The sequence below is a fragment of the Lissotriton helveticus genome, chromosome 1_1, assembly GCF_964261635.1.
Source record: "Lissotriton helveticus chromosome 1_1, aLisHel1.1, whole genome shotgun sequence".
NCBI lineage: Eukaryota > Metazoa > Chordata > Amphibia > Caudata > Salamandridae > Lissotriton > Lissotriton helveticus.
Window position 1 is genome coordinate 569,808,093 of NC_136057.1, and position 23,176 is coordinate 569,831,268.

At 44.5% G+C, this 23,176-nt stretch overlaps 1 protein-coding gene across 3 annotated transcripts in view; it reads left to right on the forward strand.

Annotated features, from left to right (window-relative positions):
* LOC144813848 (solute carrier organic anion transporter family member 1A2-like) overlaps window positions 1-23,176 on the forward strand; it is a 1,137,838-nt gene that overhangs the window by 654,002 nt on the left and 460,660 nt on the right. For all 3 annotated transcript variants that reach the window (XM_078674057.1, XM_078674059.1, XM_078674058.1), the window contains exons 7-8: window positions 9,998-10,096; window positions 12,615-12,833. In XM_078674057.1, coding sequence (XP_078530183.1) covers window positions 9,998-10,096; window positions 12,615-12,833 — 318 coding nt within the window. The remainder of the gene's footprint in view (window positions 1-9,997; window positions 10,097-12,614; window positions 12,834-23,176) is intronic.

Genomic DNA, 23,176 nt, shown 5'->3' on the forward strand with positions numbered 1-23,176 from the left:
ACAATTGGATTACTATTCCTGACCTCTGCATTGGTTTGGTGACTGCCTTTTTCTTGGTTCTGAATGAATATTTTTTCTCAGAAAGCTCTGCAGAACAACTGGTGAACATGGTGTTAAAATCTCATGCATCACCGCACCATGAACAGAGAGACCTGTACCTTGTTCAACATTATAGCAGTTTCAATTCCCAAAGGGATAGTGTGGGACAGGGTATTGTACGATGCGTATGGCTCGACTGAACTTTTGAAAATCACTTATTAGTTTAAAATTTCTTTGCATGATATCTTCATTGCTGGTAATATTTCAGATGATTGGGACATTGATGCAGTGCATAATTTTCTGGAAGATCTAGAGCAATAGACTGTATTTTATTCTGATGAATTGTATGATGGCACATCAAATCATAGTGATATGATCTGCTATCAACATTACGGTAACCACTTTCTGCATAAAGCAAGTATCCCACGTGCCATTTATATTTACACCCAATGGGAACACTGCCCAACACCACCAAAAGGCAGTTAAAAAGCAATTGCACAGAAGTCTGATTATTTTTCTGGTTTTGACACATCATACCCAGCCTCAAATTTTTACAGGCTTGCACCTACATTGGCAAAGAAAAATATGCTAACAACACCAAGCTGATATATTCTGCTTCTTTTCTATCCAAGCTGTCTGTACAGGGTTTCGACTTTTGGAAAGACACAATAGATACATAGGGGCCCGTTAGGATCTCGGGTGGATCGCCACCTCCCGCATGGCGGTGGCAATCCCCTCGAGATCCATCCCCGCCTGCCGCCCATTTTCCCCGCCATATTACTATGGCGGGGGGACCGCGGCGGACGTAAAGAACGCACGGTGCCTGCCATGTTGTGAATAGAAGTGCACAACATGCCTCTTTCAGCACAACAATTTTTTAATGCAACCTTTTGCACACATGGGGGCGCTAGGTGGCGCCAAACCAAGATGGCAGCACCCGAGTGAAGCTCTCGCTGGGCCGAGCTGCATTCCCATCCTTCATCGCATCCTGACCGGAGTTAGCCCCTCATAACCACCACGACTGGCTCCACAGTACCGTGAGGCACACAGCGGTACCAAGATCTCCTGCGGGACCCTAACGAGTACGGAGCGGTCCGCCCCGGCATCTGGGAGCGGAACATGGCGTGGTCCTGCTGCTGCCTCCAAGTACGGACTGCTCCTCAGGATAACCCGGGGCTTTGAGGCCTATACGGCGGGGGGAGGAAAAAAGCGTGCCCTGCTGAGGCAAACACAGACAATCGGAGCACCCCAGATCGGAGACCGTCGCCCTCAGACCAACAAAAGAAGACACGTGGTTAGCCATGGAGCCATCTGCCATATCCACAAGCTGTGGCGAAGATCGTCTTGCCTAGCCAACTTTTATTCCCCCGATGTTCCTATACCCAGCTGCCACTGCCCTCAACTGCCCAGCACTCCACCATCAAAGCCTCCTGAGCGGCCCTCGTGAACACGGCATTGGCCTACTGTCAAGCATAGGAAGAGGACAACGCAGATTGAAACCCACTCCGGGACCCCCCTTCCTTAAATATTTTTTGTTAAGCCCGCATAGCGCCCTAGAGGGTGGCTTACCGGGCCACCGTGACCAAGGAGGGACTGCTGGAGGATCTCCCCTCTCCCAGGCCAGGGGCGTCCCCCCCACGACTAACACGGTCCTGGCAGCACTCCAATCCGCGAAACCGCGGACCCCTAGAGCAGACATGGGCCGCAACGACACAAGGCAGTCTAAGATACCATTCAAAGCCAGGAAGACCTCCAGATCGACACCAGAAGCGGAGGGAGGCCCTGCCACGGCTGTTCCCCAGGAGGAGGACTGGAAGACACTACTCCTGGGAATGAAACAGAGCCTATCGACAATAGACTCCAAGATTGACACCATCAACACGCGTATGGACAGCGTGGTCGCGAAGCTGGACCAACATGACACCCGCATCAAGGAAGCTGAAAGCAGGATTTCTGAGCTGGAAGATGGGGCCTCCTCTGCTCACCGCCAAGTCACACAAATCGACAGGCTCCTAAAAATCATTGCCGACAAGAACGAAGATTTGGAGGCTCGGTCTCGCAGAAATAACGCTCGTATCCTAGGCCTGGCGGAATCAACCAACATGGGTAAAATGGAGGTCTTCTTAGAGAACCTGGTGGTTGAACTGTTGGGAAAAGAATCCTTCTCCGCCCACCTCATCATGGAGAGAGCTCACAGATCCCTTGCCGCTCAACCACCCCCTGGGGCACAGCCAAGACCTATCATCGCCCAGTTTCTTAACTACAGAGACTGCGACGCAGTACTAAGAAGGGCACGTGAGATCGGAACAGTCGGCTACTGCAACACAACACTGTTGTTTTTCCCTGATTTCACCCCTTCTGTGCAGAAAGCCAGACGTAAATTTGCAGGCGTAAAAAAGAAACTACAGGCCCAGGAGATCCCCAATGCGATGCTCTACCCTGCAAAGTTAAAAATCTCTCTTCAGGGCAGACAACACTTTTTCCAAAACCCACAACAAGCAGAAGACTTCCTCAAGCAGCACAAGAAGGACGTGGCCAGGGACGACACGGCGAGACGTCGCTCCAGATCACAATCGCCGATGTCACAGCAGGATTGAAAATGGCCTATTGCTGACAGGTCATACATGCTTCTCAGTGCTGAATAACAGAGGTCGAGATGTGCTGCAATCCTGGTGAGGTACTTTTATTGACTTACTAACTCATTGGTCGTTAATGCACTCTATGCTCGGCCACCCGCCTCCGCCCCAAGCAGGACCACCCGGTAATTACCGGGGGTCATATGGGTGTAAGTAAGGAGGCAGAGGGCAGGTCGGGCGCCCCTAGACACTGTCCCCCTACGGGCGAACCCCTAAACAACCCTTCCCTTCGAAGGATGGGGAAATTCTTTGTATGTATTTTGTTTATGTTATGGTTTATTGCGGGGGGTGGGGATCATGTACCCGGCGGGTTGGGGTTGCCGGCGTGGGAGGGGGGAAGATTTGACTTACTTGTATTACTGCGGGGACAGCAGAAACCCCTAAATGGGTGTGGATAGTTCGAATGACAGAGGTATTGTGTTGTTGTTTCCGTGAAAATACTTGCCATGTTGACTCTGAGGCTATATTTATACACCACAGCGCTTAATACTCCTGGGAATGGGTGACGTAACTGACACACAATTGGCTCAACAGTTTAGGCTGATCTCGTGGAATGTGCGGGGGCTGAATAACCCGAGGAAAAGACGACAGATCTTGGGATACCGGGACAGGCAGGGAGTTTCCATTGCTATGCTCCACGAGACACACTTAATGCCGGGCAGCTCCCCCTTATTTGCATCCCGCTGGGCTTCATGTAGAGTGCTCTCTTCATATTTGAATTACTCTAAGGGAGTGACTGTGCTAATTAGACGCGGAGTACTCATCACACCACTAGGGACTGATGAAGACACGAGTGGTAGATTCTGCATGGTATGGGGAAGGCTCCTTTCACATACAGTTCTGTTCGCATGTTATTATGGCCCCAATACAGATGATCCTAATACACTACTTCGGTTGTGGGGCAAAATTCAAATTCTGGGCGTTGACCACGTCATAATGGGAGGTGATTTTAATACAGCACTGCGACCCAGTCTAGATAGATCCCACCCACATGCGTCACATTATACTCACACACAGCGTACTCTTCTAGATATTGTGGAGGAGCACCATCTGACTGACTCATGGAGGCACATCCATCCCACCCTCAGGCAAGGCACACATCATTCCCCAGTGCACTCCACATGGGCACGCATTGACTATGTATTCCTGTCAGCCGGTCTTACTTCCTGGCTAACTAGAGCTGTACACTTGGCCCGTACGTTTTCAGATCACTCACCGGTGTTCCTGACCTTGCAAATACCGGTGGATGAATCCCCTTATTTAAGCTGGCGTCTCAACCCTGCCCACCTTACTGACTCAGCCTTCAAGGCTGAACTGGAACAGGAAATAAGAGACTTCTTTGACCGTAATATATCATCGGTGTCCAGCCTCACAACTGTCTGGGAAGCCTTTATGGTCATCGTGAGGGGATGGTGCATAGCCAGAGGGGGGGGTGTACTTAAATCCCTCCGGGGAGAATTGCACTAGTTGGAAACTGAGCTGCGTACCTTGGAGCGCGATATGGAACACAACACACGCGGACACACTGTCAAGGCCCAACTCAGAGAAAAATTGAACGAATACGAGGAAGCGGCGGACAGGGAATGCAAATTCCTGGGGAAACCATACACTTCACGCAGATACAGAGAAGGAGACCGCCCAGGGAAAGCCCTGGCGGCCTCAGTTAAACCCTCTCGAAATCATAATTATGTTTCCACCCTATTAGATGAGCAAAACCTTCCACAACGGGGCCTCCCTGAACAGCTCCGCGTTCTCACCGACCATTATACCAAGCTCTATTCTTCCCACAGAACCGTGCCGATAGATTTGAACACATATCTGGACGATACGGCCATTGCTTGGCTAGGTCCCACCCAACAGAAATTCCTTCATCATGAACTCGAACGAGACGAAATAACAGATGCCATCATGTCCATGAAGTCGGGCAAGTCGCCGGGGTCTGATGGATTGCCGATTGATTTTTACAAAGCCTATGCTCATCTGCTTGCCCCAATTCTTAAACAAGTATACTATACAGCGCTTGAGGAGGGTATCCTTCCGACTACTATGCGGGAGGCACTGATCACATCTCTGCTTAAACCGGACAAGCCCCCCTGAGCACTGCGACTCTTACAGGCCTCTGTCCTTACGGAATACTGATGTCAAAATTCTAGCAAAGGTACTGGCATCTCGCCTCAACCTTCTGATGGAACGGCTGGTCCTACCGGATCAAGCTGGATTTGTCCCAAACCGCGTGACTTCCCATAACCTACGCACGCTTCAGGCCGTACTGCAAGATATTGACCCCAGATGCGAAGCGGCCACCATTTTCCTCGACGCCACGAAAGCGTTTGATTCATTGGAGTGGGACTACTTGCTTGCGCTGTTGGAACGCATGGGGACACCCTTCAGCTTTCTTGATTGGATCCGACTGCTGTACCGTAAGCCTCAGGCGCCGGTCTTGTTAAACGGCTCCCGCTCGGCCCCCTTTGAGATCCGTAGGGGAACTCGGCAGGGATGCCCATTATCCCCGGTCCTATTTGCCATAGCTATAGAACGCCTAGCGGCTAAACTCAGGCAACACCATAATCACCGCTCCCTTATATATCCGGAAAGGCAATCTTAACCCTATCTTACGGGAGATCACAAGATTCGGAGGAATCGCAGGCATACAAATAAATTGGGCCAAGACGGCCCTGTTCCCCCTTACTGACCGAACCCGACAATTCCCACTGGACTATCCACTCGTGTGGGAGTCAGATGAAGTAAAGTACCTAGGCATCAGGGTGACTAGAGACCGAGAAGCCCTCAGTAGGGCAAACTACGGTACCGCCTTGGACAAACTGACCGACAACGTGACTAAGTGGATACACCTCCCGTTGTCAATGGCGGGTCGTATTTCCCTGATTAAGATGGTGGTACTCACCAAGATGCTGTATCTCTTTACCAATTTCCTGTACAGCCCTGGTCCGCATTTCTTCCGTGCCTTGAACTCCCAATTGTCGAGGTTAATATGGGGCGGGAAGCAGGCCAGGAATGGACTGCCGACGCGTATGCTTCCATACCATCAGGGTGGTTTCAAAGTCCCCAACTTTGAGCGCTATTACGATTGCGCCCAGGGCCACTTTGCAGTCTACAGGCTTCATCCTCCGCCCTTCATGGCTCACCTAGCAGTGGAGGATGGCTATATGAGACCCGAACAACCCTCGGGCTATCTTTATACTGAGGTCCGACCGTCAGACCGAGATCCTACCACGGTGGACTGCACAGTACGCGCATGGAAACGCATGGCTGCTGCCATGGGGGCTCCGCTCTTATATTCCCCCTGAATGCCACTGCCACATGACCCTCGTTTGAGTGTTACCCTGAGGAACTTGGACGTAAAATGTTGGCGAGACTAGTATTCCATACATGGGGAGACTTATATCTCCAGGGCCGTTTCCGCACACTAGCTCCATTTTTTGGGGACAACACCCCCTCCTTTATGGACACATTCCTCTATACGCGACTAAGGCAGAATGTTAAAGCGGTCACACCCAATTTCCCGGACGAGCCTGACATTTTGGCGCCGCTACACACCCTACTCCAGACCGATGCTCCACAGCATGTAGTGTCCCTACTTTACAAACATGTACAGAATGCTCCAACGCCTCTTTCCCCTAAGGCGCGGAGAGACTGGGACAGAGATTTAGACGCCCCATTGACAGACGACCAATGGGAGCTAAGTTGCTCACACACAAATGCAGTAACAGGTAATACACGCCTCAAAATAGTCCATTTCAAATTTCGATACCGACTCTATTATACTCCGGCCAAGCTATATAGATTTCACCTCCGTGATAATGACCGATGTCTCCGATGTGGGAGCGAGGGGGCAGATTTCCTGCATTTAGCATGGACCTGCCCGGCAGTGGCAGTGTACTGGGGGGAAGTGTTCGCAGCCCTATCCAACATGATTGGCGCTACCGTCGTGTCATGCCCAAAAGTGGCTCTGCTGTGCCATGCATGCACGGTGGTGAAATCTCACAGGAAATTCCTAGCACTAGGCCTGTTGCTAGCGAAACAACAGGTGGCATGTAGGTGGGGACGAGGAAGAGCACCCAAATTCAAGACGTGGCCGAATACTATGACCACCTGGCAAGACCAACTACATAACTATGCCAAACTACTGCCGCTCAAGTCACAGCCCAAGGATCTCTGGGGACCCCTCACTGCATACCTCCTCCGAATACAGGAGGACACGCCGACTGACGGGGGTGACACTGGGGAGACAATCCTAAGGGTTCCCACTGCGACACCTTGCCCTGACCGAAACTCCCAGGTAGATCCACCGCACTGATCCCCCACCTTGTGGATGCCCTACTACCTTCTCGAGACGGCAATGTGCAGTAATATAACTGCAGTCGAGGAGTGACGGAGATCTTATTGCAGTCTGCAGCAGCCCTAGCACACACGAGTGACATAAACCCAGTCCATACACGAGCTACATCAGTTAGGTTTGTGGAGAATGAGTCGCTCTATTTTCCCGGGTCACACAAAACATTACATTCCAGAGTAGTACACATGGCATAACATATGGGGAGGGTGGGTTTTAGTTGGGGTTAAATGTTACGTTTATAGGATATAGCCCCCCTCATGCTACCCGTTTAATCAAGCGGATGCGGAGTATTTTCCATCAATATCTGTTCCCTATTTTTGACTGTGCATTACTGAACTCCTGCATCGGACGCTCCTTTACCTCCACATACTTTGTATGGTGGACATACTGTGAGGGGGAGCAGCTTGTTTTAGGATATTGCATCAAGGAAGATTGGAAAAGTTGAAAATGAAACCTCAAGCACCCACTGGTCTGTTACACCTTCTTAAGTTAGTAGTTATACAGTGCATACTTACATAGCTCCCATCAGTAAACATCGCGGCCGGCCCGACTGGGTTGTAGGCGACATGCTATGTTAGCTAAAAAATCCTTCAGTAAGAAGGTAATATTCATGACCCTGCACCCTACAAAGCTGCCGGCCTGTTTCAGGTTGTAGGCAATGAGCTGTGTATTCCTACTGTATCAACAATAAAGGTTTTTGAAAAAAAAAAAATCATACGAAATACTGAAACAAAGCTACCTACCTGTTTTAAGTTAAGACCCCAGTGCTGGCCCTAGGAGCCCAGTACTGGATTACAAAAGAACACGATTGTACTTTTCCTGCAACCTGAATTTTCTCCTATTGAATAACATTGTCAGATTTTCATTGAAAAGTTTCTAAGTGTGAACTTTTAAAACCGCTTTATAATCATGAAAATTCACTACAGTAACTAAAACGTTTTTGCTAATCTGGTTTCAGCTTAGACCCCATGACTGAATCTGGGATCTAGTAGTGGAACTAATAAAGTAATCTGCACTGTAATCAACTGTACTTTTATGATAACAATCCATTGAGTTCAATGCTAAAGTGTGTCTAGACTTAAGTTGCCTTCAGCAACCCCTGTACCTATTGTGTTCACAAACTTTATTGCTTCCTTGCAAAGTAATTACATGAGAGTAGTCATATCTAGCAAAGTATATTTTTATGCCGGTTGGTTTTAAAAATAAAACTACTATATCTTTTTGATATAAAAACAAAAAACAAAAAAACAAACAAAAAAAATATAATTTTGCACACATTTGTATGTGTTACAATGTTGGATTTGTTTCTCTGATACTGCTTTGCTTACACATTTTGCTTTGTGCTACATTATCATGATGCCTCGAACACCGAGTACAAGTCCTTTGCACATGTTGAAATGTTCTTCTATCTTCATCCACAGGGGAATAGCGCTATCTGCAAATCCATAAAAAAGCTATCTTGTATATACATAGTAAGGCTGCTTTATATTATAAATAAATAAGTATTTCCAGGGATTGGCCAGGGGAGACACTTCTTCTGATATTGAGAGGTCCCTGCATGCTGATTTTTCACCAAGCAACTGCCTAAAATTTCTGTGAGGGATGTCCAGTTGATGACCAAGACGGGGTCCTACATTCTGACCCACCAGTTGATTGGGTTTGAAAAGCCTGTGGGGGGAATTTTTGACTATACACTCACAAATACATACCCTGGATGCCTGTAGGGTAGGGATTGCATAACAAGAGTACGTCTGATTACTATTTTGTTTATATGCCTGCATATATACACTTTTCTTTGCACCATGGCGGTACTAAACCTGCTGTTTACTATTTTGGTGCTTGTAATCACTTTCATATGCTTCTGTTTATTGATCATCACTGCACATGTACTCTATACAAGAATACCGTTGGTTCAATATATATATTAAAGAACGTTCCATTGCGTATTCTCAGTATATTTCTCTGAAAATGAGAGAGTACGAGTGACTAGGCAAAAGGGCTCTAGATGTTTTACCACAATCGCTGAAGGGTCAGGGTTGTCATGTTCAGTGGTTACCAGAAACCATTTGCTCCCTGTAGAGGTTGGGGGGCTTGTGGTGGCACTGTGAGCTAGCTGGTCTCTAGGCCTAAATATACTATGGACTTGCCTGTTATCCGCTTAGAAACCTCACCCAGGGCCAGATGTAGGTAGCCAATTACCGGTCGGTAACGGCCGATTTCGGCCGTTACCGACCGGTAATTGGTTTGGTAGATGTAGGGGCAAATATTTTACAGATTCTGTAAATTTACCGAAACCGTAAATCTACCGAATCTGTAAAATACCGAATCGGTAATTTTACCGATTCGGTAAAACCCAGATGTAGGTAGCACTGTTGACAGTGCTACAGGCCTTCAGAATTCGGTATTTTACCACCCAACCCAATTGGGTGGTAAAATACCGATGCCATGTGACACACAGACATGCTTAGGGCATGTCTGTGTGTCACATGGCACACATGCCTGTATTTGGGGTGCTAGAGGGTGTCAAAGTGACACCCCCTGCACCCTTGCTGAAATCGGTATTTACCGAATCCGTAAATACCGATTCGGTAATGCCTATTGATTCCTATGGGCTTCAATGCCCATAGGAATCAATGGGCATTACCGAATCGGTATTTACAGAATCGGTAAATACCGAATCTTAACGATTCGGTATTTACCGAATCAAAAATACCTACATCTCCCCCCCTCTATTTTACCACTTTATTTAAGAGGTGGTAAATTAAAATTACCTACATCTGGCCCCCAGTGTTTGTGTTGTCTACAAATGTGCAGATCCTACCGATTAGTGGAAACTACACAACATTTAGGAATTTATTTTCTGTTTCAGTAAAAGAGTATAGTGCATAAATCAGACAGATGTTTAAAATGAAGTAAGCCTGTACGACTTCAATTGAACAGAGCTTTTGTTCTTATGTTTTTTCAGGATTTATACATACAGTCGAAGTTTTTGGTCCTCTGATTGGTTCCTTGCTGGCGTCCTTCTGTGCACAACTATATGTCGATGTTGGATCGGTTGATCTTGGTAAATAAAATATGTATACATATTGGTAATGAAATAGTATTTAGGGTTCGGGAGTTGTTTTTATTCTTAAAGTACCCTTTTTATACTCTCTCATTTCTCCTTCCTAATTTCTGATGGAGACTAGGGCTCGTTCACTTTTATTTAAATGATTTGACTCTAACATTAGGAGTTGGTTTGAAATAAATATATACTAAGCCTTCTCAACTGGGACTCGATTACACAAGCTGCCCAAGAGATGGTATATTGCACATTGGATGCTACGAATTACTGAACTACAAGTTGTAGGGGATATGCTATCCCGCCTTTTATTTTTTGGTACTGGCCATTGCTGTTCTCCAGCAGCAAAAATCAGTGTTTATATTTCATCTACATAGAAAAGCATTGATTTATTTTCACTAAACAGCACTAAAAACGGGGAAAAAGGGATTCCATGTAGATTTTTAATTAATTCAGATACTAATATCCTTTGCTTCTTAAAACCTCACAACATTTTGTACTGCATAAGACCTTCAAACAGCAGTCACGTGTCTACATAGGACGTGTATTATATGAGTGGCTTAGTCTGGTACAGGGAACATCAACACTTACAATGGATAGAGCTGCACTCTTTAATAGACGCAACGTGAAGAGGATTACTATGATATTTATTGTACTCTACTGTTTAGAGACCTTTAAAAAAAGCACTGGCTAGAAGAGTTCCCAGTCAGGTATGGACAAGCAGACCCCACAGTCTCACCCATCTCTGCATCTGTGAACATAAATATAGTAACTACTGTGAGTTTGCACCAAAGAGCCCTTCCTTGCGTTCCTTGACAGTGAGGTCCTATTTATGAAGCCGAGCTAACGCAGCAGAGTGGCTCTTCCAAGAAGGCGAGCCTTATTGCAGAAAACTTTAGTTATGCACCCTTTGGTCTTTTTGTCTAAGACAGAATAGGTACCATCAGTGTTTCACAACAACATTAGTTATATACGATTGCATTATGGACACTGGTTCATATTTTTTAAATACGACTTTGCTGTCTGACGCTGTCTGACTATATAACGTTCACAGACACGATTACAGAGGTTTGTTTTATACCCCTTCTACTTCTTTTGTCTCTAGTTCTAGAAAGGTCTACTTAGTGGTTCAGTTTTTACTCCTCACATCTTTTTCTTAATGTACCTTTCCCTCGGCCTTGGAACACCTTGCTATTGGTTATTGCAGTATTCCCAGAGTGGCCGCTTGCGCATGTGATTACAGTAAGTGCCTCTTACTCTTGCCTAATTCCACGCTGTTGTTGATTCGAAACACATGCAGCATAGCAACCCCTATGTTGTAGAACCCATAGTTAAGCTTTCGTTTAGCAACACATACAATCTCCTTATCTCCGTGGGTCTCTCTCTCTCTCTCTCCTGCACGCACACACGCACACACACTCTGTCTATCCTTCTCTTTCTTTTTTTCCATCAATTAACTCATGACCTATGACATTCATTCTTGGTTTAGCCAAACACTTAAACAGCTCTTTTAGTTTAAGGAACATATTTCCAGGAAAGCAGGATCAGAATCCCAATTGTATTTTCCACTGATTAAGTGGATTTTCAGATGAGGTGGAATTTTGTCTTAGCTCTGCCTGAATCTGGTGAAGAATACATTTGCTATTTGGAATTTCTGCAAGGTTTCTTCATTCACAAAAGGTAGTAGAACCCAATGAACACAACAATTACATTTTCAGGGAGCACTGGGGAGATCTTGTAATCAGCAAAATGCGCATTCTCCCCCAAATTTAGTGAGGGTCCACAAGTCAGTGTGAATCTGGAGTCAATCTAGCCTGGCTGATAAAGGGTGATACACCGAAACCAGTTATAGGATGCTTATTTTCAGTCCAGGGAGGACCTGCCTGGCAGTCCGGGCTGGACTGTTCCCATGGGGAGCAGTGTCAAGACTGATTTGCATATTGCTGGGTTTAAACTGGAATGGCATTAGTCTCAGATCTCTGTACTTGGGTGAATGTTTGAGATTATTCAACAATCTGTTAATCAATTGAACTTTTTGCAACTGCAAATCTAGGCCGAGTATTCCCTTTTACAGTTTCCCAAATGCATGTCTGGAAGCTGGCACTAGGTGGAGGTTGAGTGTAGGAGTGACACAGTGGAGCACACACAATTTCATGACATGGCCATTATTACGGGAAAGCTTGATCACATTTTTGCCAGACATGCCCCCTTCCCCCAGAACTAGACCACTGGATCACAGACAGCAGCATCTTAGAGGTGATTAACTCTAATGCTGCATTGAACACACATTTCTTCTAAAGGCAATAAACATATTCTGCGTGATTCACCCCAATTGGGCTTCTTCAGCAACATATCCTTACCAACAGAACTGCAACTATAAATGTAAGGGAAAATGATTTCCTCATGTCTCAGCCAGATACAGCGAAGGATGATGTAGACAAAAAAACAACACTCGTTATGCTAAATAAAGGAATGATAAATTCAATGTAAAATATAATAAATTAATTCTCTCCTGATTCAGCTGATGTGACATTAGACCTCCATGATGCTCGTTGGGTCGGAGCCTGGTGGCTTGGTTATTTGGTAAATGGAGCAGTGATTCTTCTGTCTGTAATTCCATTCTGCTTCCTGCCAAACTCCCTTCCAAAGGAGGGAGAAGAAAATAAACCCGAACTTTTAGGAAAACTTAAAGAAGATAAGGAAACTAATATTCAACAGAATCAGCAATCAATAGCCAAAGGTAAGTTTATAGTTTTCTTTTTTTTATATTTGAGTTTAATTATATTGTGTAACACAATGTGAAAAATCGTCAATTTGAATGTGTTTAATTGCCAGAAAACAAACAATTGTGACAACGACAATCCATAACAACTAAGGGGCATATTACCATTAATAGCGATAATTATCGCTATTGCTTGGTTAGAGACAAAATTTTACCGCTGAGCTGCGGCGATTTTTATCGCAGATAAACCTTGGTATTACCAAGGGTTATCGCAAATGCGATAAAAAACGGCCGTAATGCATGAATATCGCTGTAAAGTCAGCGCTATTCATGCATTACTGAGCTAATGCTCTTAGCCATGTTATCCACCTCCTATTGGATAACATGGCTAAGAACTGCTCAGGGCAGGTGTTAGCTTCTGGAGATATTCGCGCTTAGCGCGAATATCTCCAAAAGTTGGTAATAGGAGATAGCGATGTTAGCGACTGTTTCCAGTCGCTAACATCTTGGCACGCCCACTTTGCATGTCAATAGTGATAAATATCACTGACATGCAAAGCGGGGCCCAAGATGGTCGCTATCTCCTACTAGCTGTCGCTAACTGGTGTTAGCGACAGCTAGGTAATAGGGAGATAATTTTATCTCCGCTTTCTTGGCTTTTAAAGCCAAAAAAGCGGAGATAAACCCCCTTGATAATATGCCCCTAAATTCTTATTCTTAAGGCAACTGTGGGTGGTGGCGAGTGTGGATTTGCATCAGTAAAAAAATGAAAATTGTTTGTCAGCGCCTCTCTGGTCTTCTTATGGTAATGTATTATATTCTATGATTTATGTAGCAAGTCATACCCACTAGTTTTAAATCTGATATTAGGGACAAATGTCTTCAAAGTCTAAACGTTGTATTTCAGCAACAAGGGATTTTCTTATTAGGAAATAGGGCAGAAATGTATGATTAAGCTTTGGAATGGGTAGACTGCCCATTCTTCTATCTCCTATTCCCAAAATAGAAGGAATCGCTATGTGTTGAATGGCATCAAGGGAGTACAAATGTATCAAGACAACGTTCTTGCATATGGTAACACACATAGCGAGCATGATGAGAGGCCAGGAAGTGCTAAAAAGGGTCAGTGCAAACAACATACGATTATATAATGAGAAGTGTAACTGAGAACTTAGATGGCCATTGATTCTGTGCAGTTTTGAACCAGGAGCCAAAATGATCTTAAGAAAAGATTCCAGCACCAACGCTCTTGGAGCGGTGCTAGAACAGGTGACTGGAGAGGAGGTAAATACAATTTTGTTTATCTCAAATGGGTTGGGTGGAACAGAGATTAATTACTCAGTAATCAAAAAGGAGGTGTTAACAGTACTGGGTGGCCAGAAAACTCAGAAAGTGTGTGTGGGGTAGTCTATTTAAGGTGAAGACTGATCACAAGCCTTAAGTACAAATTTTTGGCAGTAAAGTGGTCAGGGCCGGTTCTAGGGCGGTGCGATCGGTGCCACCGCACCTGGCGTTGACTTGTGGTGGGGGCGCCTTGTTTGAAAATGTATTATGGCTTGAAATCCACCTGCTGTCCCTTTCCTTGCCTCCAGCTATTTTCAGACATCAATAAAAATGTCAAGATAACTCCGGTGATTAATGCACTTTCTAGAGAGAGACCAAGGTTTGTCTAGTGAAAGTTTAACTCCTCCTAAGGTAGCTCAGAGAGTTAATATATCTGCTGCTAAGAACATTTGCCATGCAGATCACAAAGTGCATATAATGTTAATAGGTCAAGGGGTTACTGCTTTTGATAGAGAGATCTTTTTGTTACTGTTTCAGTTTGAAAATGTAAATCCTAATATGGAACAAGGAGCTATTAACTGTCATTAAAGAGCTGCATGCCAACTGCAAGGTGTATATTAGACCTGCCTGTTTTTTTTACTAGATTTTTCCTTAACCTAATCTTGCAAAAATTGTTCGTTTGGGTGGAAATATTTATTATTATTAAAGAGTACCCCAAACAATTAGTGTTATGTTTTAAATTCTGAATTTGTGTTTTTCCATACCAAGGACTTTTAAACGATACTACCTATCAGTATGGATGGTATTTGACTCCTACATCTTGTAATCCTCTGTCTTATGTAACCTTTCCTATACACTTATTTACACGTGTGATTCTGTCTGTTAAATGTGTGTATGATGTAAAGTGCTCTGGCACCTCACACTGGTATAAGTGGCGCTATAAAACTAAATGAATCTGAGAGACTGGTTATGGAGACTTGAGGAGCACTATTAAATGGTGGTAGTGAGGTAATCTATGGCAGCGGTGGGCATGGGGTCGCTAACAAACATTGTGGCATAGGGCGCCACCAGTGCTAAAGCCGCCCCTGAAAGGGATTGATGCTTTATCCAACAGGATAAGAAGATGGGTAGTGGCATTGCAGGAATTCATGTTTGTAGTTTCATATTTACCAGATGCGATGAATACAGTGGCGGATTGCTTTTCAAAGTTGTCTGTGATGAATGACAAGAGTAAAGAACAGGAGGATGGCGAAGTTGAATTTGGGAATGAGAACTTAAAGGAGTGTGAATTATTCAGTGGTATAGTGGAAGATGGACTGGTCATGAGGGGCAGTTGACTACTAAGGCCATTCAGTTAGTTTCAGCAGTGGACTGATTGAGTGTGCACATGAGGGTCTTCTGGGAATCTGTAAATCTAAAGAGAGGGTAACAGAAAGTTTCTGATGGCTGGGTCTGGATCTCATGTTCGATATGGAGAGTGCATAGAATGTAAGCAAAGTGACAAAATATTGAAATGAATGACTCTACCTATGGTGGTCAGAGACGGAGCAGCTGGTCCATGGTTTGAAGTTGCCCTATAAATATTTGAGTCTTTAAAGATTTCTAGTACTGACAAATATATAATAACTTGCTTTGATATGTGTTCCCGGTGGCCAGAAATTAAAGTCAGAAACTCAGTAGAGACCAATATAGTCATATACTTCTTGGAGGGAGTTTTGGGAAGAGATGGATTTCCTGTATCTCTGTTGACAGAAAATGGAGTACAACTAACAACAGTCTAGGTATTCTTTTGGAAGAGAGGTATAAAACATGCAAAAACATCACTATATCACCCAGAAGCAAACGCAATGATTGAGCACTTTAACAAAGCTGATAAGGAAGCATTCATCACTATTTGGTCAGGAAGCTTAATTTGATGAAACAACTTTAAGTGTACGTGTACAGGATGACACCACACTCCTCAACCAGTGTAACCCCATGCTTCTTGTTCCCAAAGAGATCTCCTAACAATAAAGTAGATCCCTTGTGGGTGAATAACTTGAAAGCACTGGGAGGAGGTTGTGGATCTAAAACCAAAGAGAATTGGGAGAACAGGGCAATGGAGGTGGTAAGGAAAATGAAGGAGAATTGTAATAGGAAGATGGTGTGCAATAGAGATTGGATTAAAATAAAGAATCCAAGAATAGCTGGGTTCATTGACAAGATAGGTCATAACGTTATTCAAGGATGGTCTTAAGAACAGTGATCATCGCATTTGGAATTTAGTAAGGATAGCAGTGTAGAAAGAATGCAAGGGATGTGACAGGGTCTTAGATATTTCAGAGAATGTACCTCATATGGAGAGGAACAAGAGCTCAAGAAACCAGATAGTTTGAAAGATTGTGTGTAATTGCCTACATTGGTGTGACTATGATACACACTAATTTGTATTGTGATTCAGTGCACTTTCCAGTTGATTTTAGTGCTTTTGTGCCCTTTCCAGTTTTGTAAGATGCCATTTATAATATGCATATATGTATTTATTACGCTGGTCAATTTTTTAGGCTGTTGGTGTATTGAGAGGGAGGTGTGTAGTATCCTTGGCTTGTGCCTGTGGTTACAGCTGGTCATCCAATTCTGGAACAGCTGTAGAGTTGCTAAGGGATTGGAATATATTGGTTTGAATTCTGTGAAGGGATGGGATGGGCATTCATAATGAACTGATGAATGAGGACTGTGTTGTACAGCACTTATTAAACCACTTGGGATCATAGTTTACGTGTGAAGACTCCCTTTAAATAGCACTCCACCTCTGTTCCCTGAAACGTAGCCCCCGAGAGATGAAGGCTGCAGGTTGGTCTAGGTTGTCCTCATTTAACTGTCATAAGACGGTCCCATGCCATGCTCCAATGCATCAGACTGCACAAAGAATTCCTGAGAAACGTCAGGGGCCTTGAGTACAAGGGCTGCACACATGAGTTGTTTGAGGGTGCCAAAAGCTTTCTGAAAGTCCTCTCCCTAGGTCACCTTTTTGGGCAGCGTCTTTGAACTCAGGTCAGTTGGGGGGCAACAATGGTGCCATATCTCTTAACAAGGAGTAAGACCTCCGACCCTCAGTCTAGGTCCACTCTCTACCCGCAGCTCCAATGTGCTGACTCTTGCCTCCAGATCCCGACCTCCTCCTTAGGAGGTTCAAGACTAAAACCCGCTCCTGCACCTCCTGCCCGCTCCAACTGGGACCAGACTGCCTGCAACTGTTAACGATTGCAGGGATTTGTTAGCATGAGCTGAAAGCCATTTTTGCACTTGGCAGCCATTTTAGCTAGCCATGTGCTCGCCATGTGCTGTTTCCCTCTACAGAGCCTTGCATATGCTCAGAAGGGCCTAGCTAGTAGAATGCACCTGCTCCTCTTATACAACTGTCAGGCTATTTTTACTGATGTATAGAGAAGTAACTCTCCTCCCACTTTGTTGAGCAAGCAGATCTTGCATGCTCATATTAGGCATTTGGCATGCTTACATGAGCCAGGACCTCCCCTTGGTTTTTATGCTGACTATGTAACCCTAAGCATATATAAGTCCCCAGTTTTCTGTACTCCTTAGACTGCTTCATACAGTTGCTGAAGGTATTGTCTGACGTAGTCTCCCTCATCTGAGGTTAATAAATGGTTCTTTTTATATTTCAGTTTCTGTGCCAATTTCTTCTTTGTTTGTTTAAAAGGACCAGTATCAGTGAGACCCCTGAGTAGGTTTCTATTTTCTGCAAATGGTGCTCCAACGTGGACCTCATCAGAGAAGTGGCTATCCAAGGGAGTGATCTTGACAGGAGACAGGAATCTACTGAGGAGGACAGGACATGATTCTACTAAGGAGGTACTCTGTGCACGGAGATTCTGGGGATTCTCTGTCCCTGCAACCTGGTATATTTCTGGTCTTCCTGATTTTGATCCTCCACCTGTTTACCGTTCCTGATTGAGAACCTTTTTGGCGTGAGTATTCTAAAAAATGACCGTTAGGTCATTCAGAACTTGGCAGTCAGAATCTGGACACCATGTGATTGTTAAAAGTAATGGCAGCCCAAGTCTTACCATCCCTCACATATGGACTGGAAATATGGCATGGGAAAGAAGCAGCCATCCTAAACACACTCCAGACAAGAATATATAAAGATGTTTTTCAAATACACAAAGGAGCAGCCCCTGCCCAAATAAGGCTAGAATTTGGGCTACAAAATCAAATATACCAAAGGAAAGCAGCCCTAGCGAAATGGTGCTGGAAAATGAGATTATCGGAAATAGGATCCCTAAACAACTTATGTTGGCAAGAAATTAAAAAAACAATATGACCAACAGGAACCCAACTCATGGGGCAACGACCTACGAGCATCATTAGATACCCTTAAAATAGTGGAGATTTGGAACAATCCACCGGAAACAACAACCTTTAAAAAAATTTGCAAGTTAAATGCAAAAGCCTTATCTTTGGTAGAAGATAAAAAGACTTTGCCAAACGTCGACACGCATGGACCATTCTAAACTCGTACAAACGATTAAAACCTCAGCCCTATCTCACTGCACATTTCCGGTTATCACTAAAAATAAAATTTATGGCCTTCAGAATGGGCGACCATTTCTCAAAAGACTTGGGGCCCGATGTAGGTAGCCCTTTACCGATCGGAATCGGCCGAAAATACCGGTTTTCGGCCGTTTCCGATCGGTAAAGGGCTATGGAGATGTAGGGGCACATTTTCGGTAATTTTACCGATTCGTTATCATTACCGAATCGGTAAATTTACCGAGTCGGTAATATTTACCGAATCGGTAATGATAACGATTCGGTAAAATTACCGAAAATGCAATGTAGGTAGCCTATGTTCCGGCTGCACATGGCTTACAGAATCGGTATTTTACCATGGAATACAAATCCATGGTAAAAAACCGATTCCTGTGTACATGCACATCTGTGCATGTACACATGTGCCATGTGACAGACAGACGTGCCCTTAGGGCATGTCTGTGTGCCACATTGCACACATGGCCGTTTTGGGGGTGCTAGAGGGTGTCAAAGTGACACCCCCTGCACCCTTGTGAATTCCTTAAATACCGATTGGGTAAATACCGAATCGGTAATGCCTAATCATTCCTATGGGCTTCAAAGCCCATAGGAAAGAATGGGCATTACCGATTCGGTATTTACCCAATCGGTAATTAATGAATTGTTAAGGATTCGGTAACGAATCCAGATGTTGGGACCTACATCCCATTTACCGATTTTAAAATACCGAATCGGTAAGATTCGGTATTTCAAAATCGGTAAATGGGATTTACCTACATCGGGCCTTCGATCCCGTCATGGAAGGTCACACACCAGGAACAAAGATGCAGATTATGTGATCATCACAGTGAGACCTTGTGCCACCTCCTGTGCACGTGTGAGGCTTCTAAAGAAAAGAGGAACATTTTACTAAAACCAATTTTTAATATACTACAGATCCGTACCTGCAGGCAAGCTGTGACCAGCTGGATGGGAGCTGGTTCAAACATTCTAATATGCCGCGGGGTAAAGTTTATGAACTCTGTAGAGACCCAGCTTCAAAAAGCAGAAACAGACCACCGATAATGTCTGGGTTAATTTGTAAATGAAAAATGAGAAAATACATTTTTAACTAAAGGAACTTTTAAGTGTTTACTATTTTAAATTGTTTTTGTACATGCATGCTTTATGGTAATGAAATGTTATGTTATGTTATGTTATGTTATGCGTTTTTATTTGGCGCACAGATGCTCCAGCGAAGGAGCGTCCTGGCGCCCGACAAGGTAGCTGCACAACACAACTAAACAATAAGCAACCAATATAGAAGAACTAAGGGAATAAAAAGGTTTTCACCGCACGGCGAAAAGAAAACAGATCCCTCATAGCGCGAATCGCCGGGTGCAGGGAGTTCCACAGGACCGCCGCACGCACTCGAAACGAGCGTCCTCCAGCTCGACTCCGCTTGAAGCGCGGCACGACAGCTAGTTCTAGGTCTGCAGATCTTAAGAGTCGAGCTGGGGTGTAGTGGGCGAGAAGGGCCATAAGGATCGTTGCTGGGGACCCCTTCAGAATTTTATAGGCGACACAGAGGACCTTAAACTGGATCCGCTGGGCCACAGGGAGCCAATGCAATGACCGCAGGGTATTGGAGGTAGGGCAGAATCTTGGGAGGCCTACCACCGCTCTTGCAGCGGCGTTCTGAATCCGTTGTAGGCGCCCAATCTCCGCCTGATTCAGACCAACCAGTAAGGAGCTCGCATAATCCAGCCTTGAGATGACTGTGGCTTGGATCATGAGTTGCCTGGTAGGGGCATCGAAGAATTTAAGCACTGGACGGAGCCCGCGCAGGATGCCAAAGCAGCAGGCCGCCGTGCATTTGGTGTGACACACAAACGTAAGGGAAGGGTCCAGCCAGACCCCGAGGTTCTTAAGCTCGGCGACTGGGATAGGAGCAGGACCCAAATCCCCCGGCCACCATCTCTCACCCCAAAGATCCGGCTGTCTGCCAAAAACCATGACCTCGGTCTTACTAGCGTTCAGCTGGAGACAGTTGGACGTCATCCAGCTGGCGACCGCCCGCAGTCCTTGTTGAAACCTGGGGGTATCAACTTCGGCATCCCCGCTGATCGTAACCGCTAGCTGGGTGTCATCGGCATATGACACCATCGTCATACCCCATTGCCTGACAACCTCAGCTAGAGGCCTTACGTACAGATTGAACAACGTAGGACTCAGCGAGGAGCCTTGGGGAACCCCCAGGTTCAACGGATGGAGTTTGGACTGATAAGGTGGGACGGTCACGCTAAAGGCCCAGTTGGCTAAAAACGACCGGAACCACTGGAGAGCGATGCCGGTCACACCAGCCTCCTCTAGGCGCAGCAGAAGGATCGGGTGCGAGACGGTGTCGAAGGCAGCGCTCAGATCTAATAGCACAAGCGCTGCCGTTTGTCCCGCGTCAAGCACGGAGCGAAGGTGCTCCACCATATAAAGCAGAGCCGTCTCCGTGCTATGACCAGCCCTAAACCCATTCTGCGTCGCGTCGAGGATATCTGCATGGCGGAGATGTTCCGAGAGGACAGCATTTACGTGTGCCTCCATAACCTTAGCTGGCCACGGCAAGAGTGAAATCGGCCGGTAGCTCTCCGGCTTGCTACCGTCCAGGCTGGGTTTTTTAAGGATAGGCCGAACCATGGCTTGCTGCCACTTCAGTGGGACCTCGCCCGATGTTAAAGACGAATTGATCAAGGAACATAGCGGCGAAAGATCATGTACCGCTAGGTCCTTGAACACATCTGGGCAAAGTGGATCCTCTGGGGACCCAGACTTCACTTTGTGGGCCAGTGTATCTAGGCTATCAGATGTTAAAATAGGAAAGGAAAGGAAAGAAATACCAAATAAAGTAATTTTTTGACTGACTGACTGTGATTGGTAAGCATTGTTTTAATGCAACACTTGCTGTTGGTTTTTGATGCCTGGGATTGGCAAGGTAGTTTAGTAACGCTTACTGTGGCTTTGGAATTTTGGAATTTGTGTTGGCCAACTTGGATTTGTATGGGATTGATATATGAATTGCAATTTATATAGGCAGGTAATGAGGAGAATTTTCTCTGTTTTGAATTGATTTGAACGGCACACAGTCCAAGAGTACCCTAAGTGCTACTTTGGTTATAATACTGCATATTCTGCACTATTTTTGGCATGCCTATTTCAAGCTCACATCGAAGAATGTGTTGCTTTTTGGAGGTACCATAGTGAGATGTGAAGTGAATTAGCTGGCTTCCCTAGAGGGAATACCTAAATAGGTTTAGGTATAAAAAACATATTTCTTCCTTGGTGATTCTGTACCCCATGGAATTCAAATATCGACATAAAACGAACAAGGATCCTAATTGAGGCACTTATAAAAATGGAGATATGCAGAGCAATTTTTTGGTGTTCTGCCAGCCAAAGCTAGTGAATTGAGTGTATTTTGGCTTCTTGAAAATAAAAGAGTCTGTTGGGATGTTTTGTGCAGTCTTTTGGAATACTATTGAGAAGCTCTTCTTGTAAATATGACTTACAACTAGTATTTAAAAATGGTTTGGTCTGTGGGCTGTCCTTTGTTTCTGTCCTAAGTGTTGATCTGTGCGTTAATCGTGTGCTTAAATGTCTATGTGGTTTGTGGTTTTCCCATTAGTGATACTTCTGTGAGTAAATAGCGATGGAGCTATTTGTGAAAGAATGGCTAGCCTTAAGCGTGCTGTATTGTGTGTTCAGAGTGTATAACCCCCCTTCTGTATATGTCTGGAATGAGCTCAATATGTTTGTGTTTTCTTGCATGTCATCAGTCTGTTATGCAACATTTCATTTAATTAATATTAAATAAAAATTAAATAAAATTCCAGAAATGAACCATATGATATGCTAAATAACTGCATGTTACTATTAAATTGATAAAGTAAGCAACTATGCACATGTACAAATTGCTAATGCTTAAAAGATAATATTAGAATTCACATTCAATAGGATTAAAATAGGCCTCAAAAAAAATTTGTGTTTTGCAATAAATAAACAATTATAAAATGTTACAGCATTTTCCTTAGATACATTGTGTTAGATATAAACAGGCAAACACATCATCTGAGTAAATTGTAAGTTGCTGAACTAAACATATATTATGGAACATGCATTGAAATGCCTCAGTTTGAAATAGACTGTCACCATGGTGACATTTCAACACTAAAAAAAGCTTTCCAACAGCTGTGTTTTAATTGCCGCTGAGAAACAGCTGTTGTTTTGATTGTAGGCCACAGAGAGGAAGGGCTGTTGACTCAGCTAAGTGGAAACAGGTGTAAAATCCTGCATTTCAGACTGCTGTTTTAAAAAGTTACAAAAATCAGGTTCATTATTTTGGATAACAGGAAAACATTTAAAGTAAGGATTTCCTTTCTTAAAGCCTTTTTACATAAGCATATCCATGGTTCTGATGTTAAATAATGATTGTCCTTTTAAAAAGTGGCACAAAACTTTTCATGTTTCAAGTTAGGCTTATGTGCTTAGGCTTATGAATGAATGTGTCTAAATAT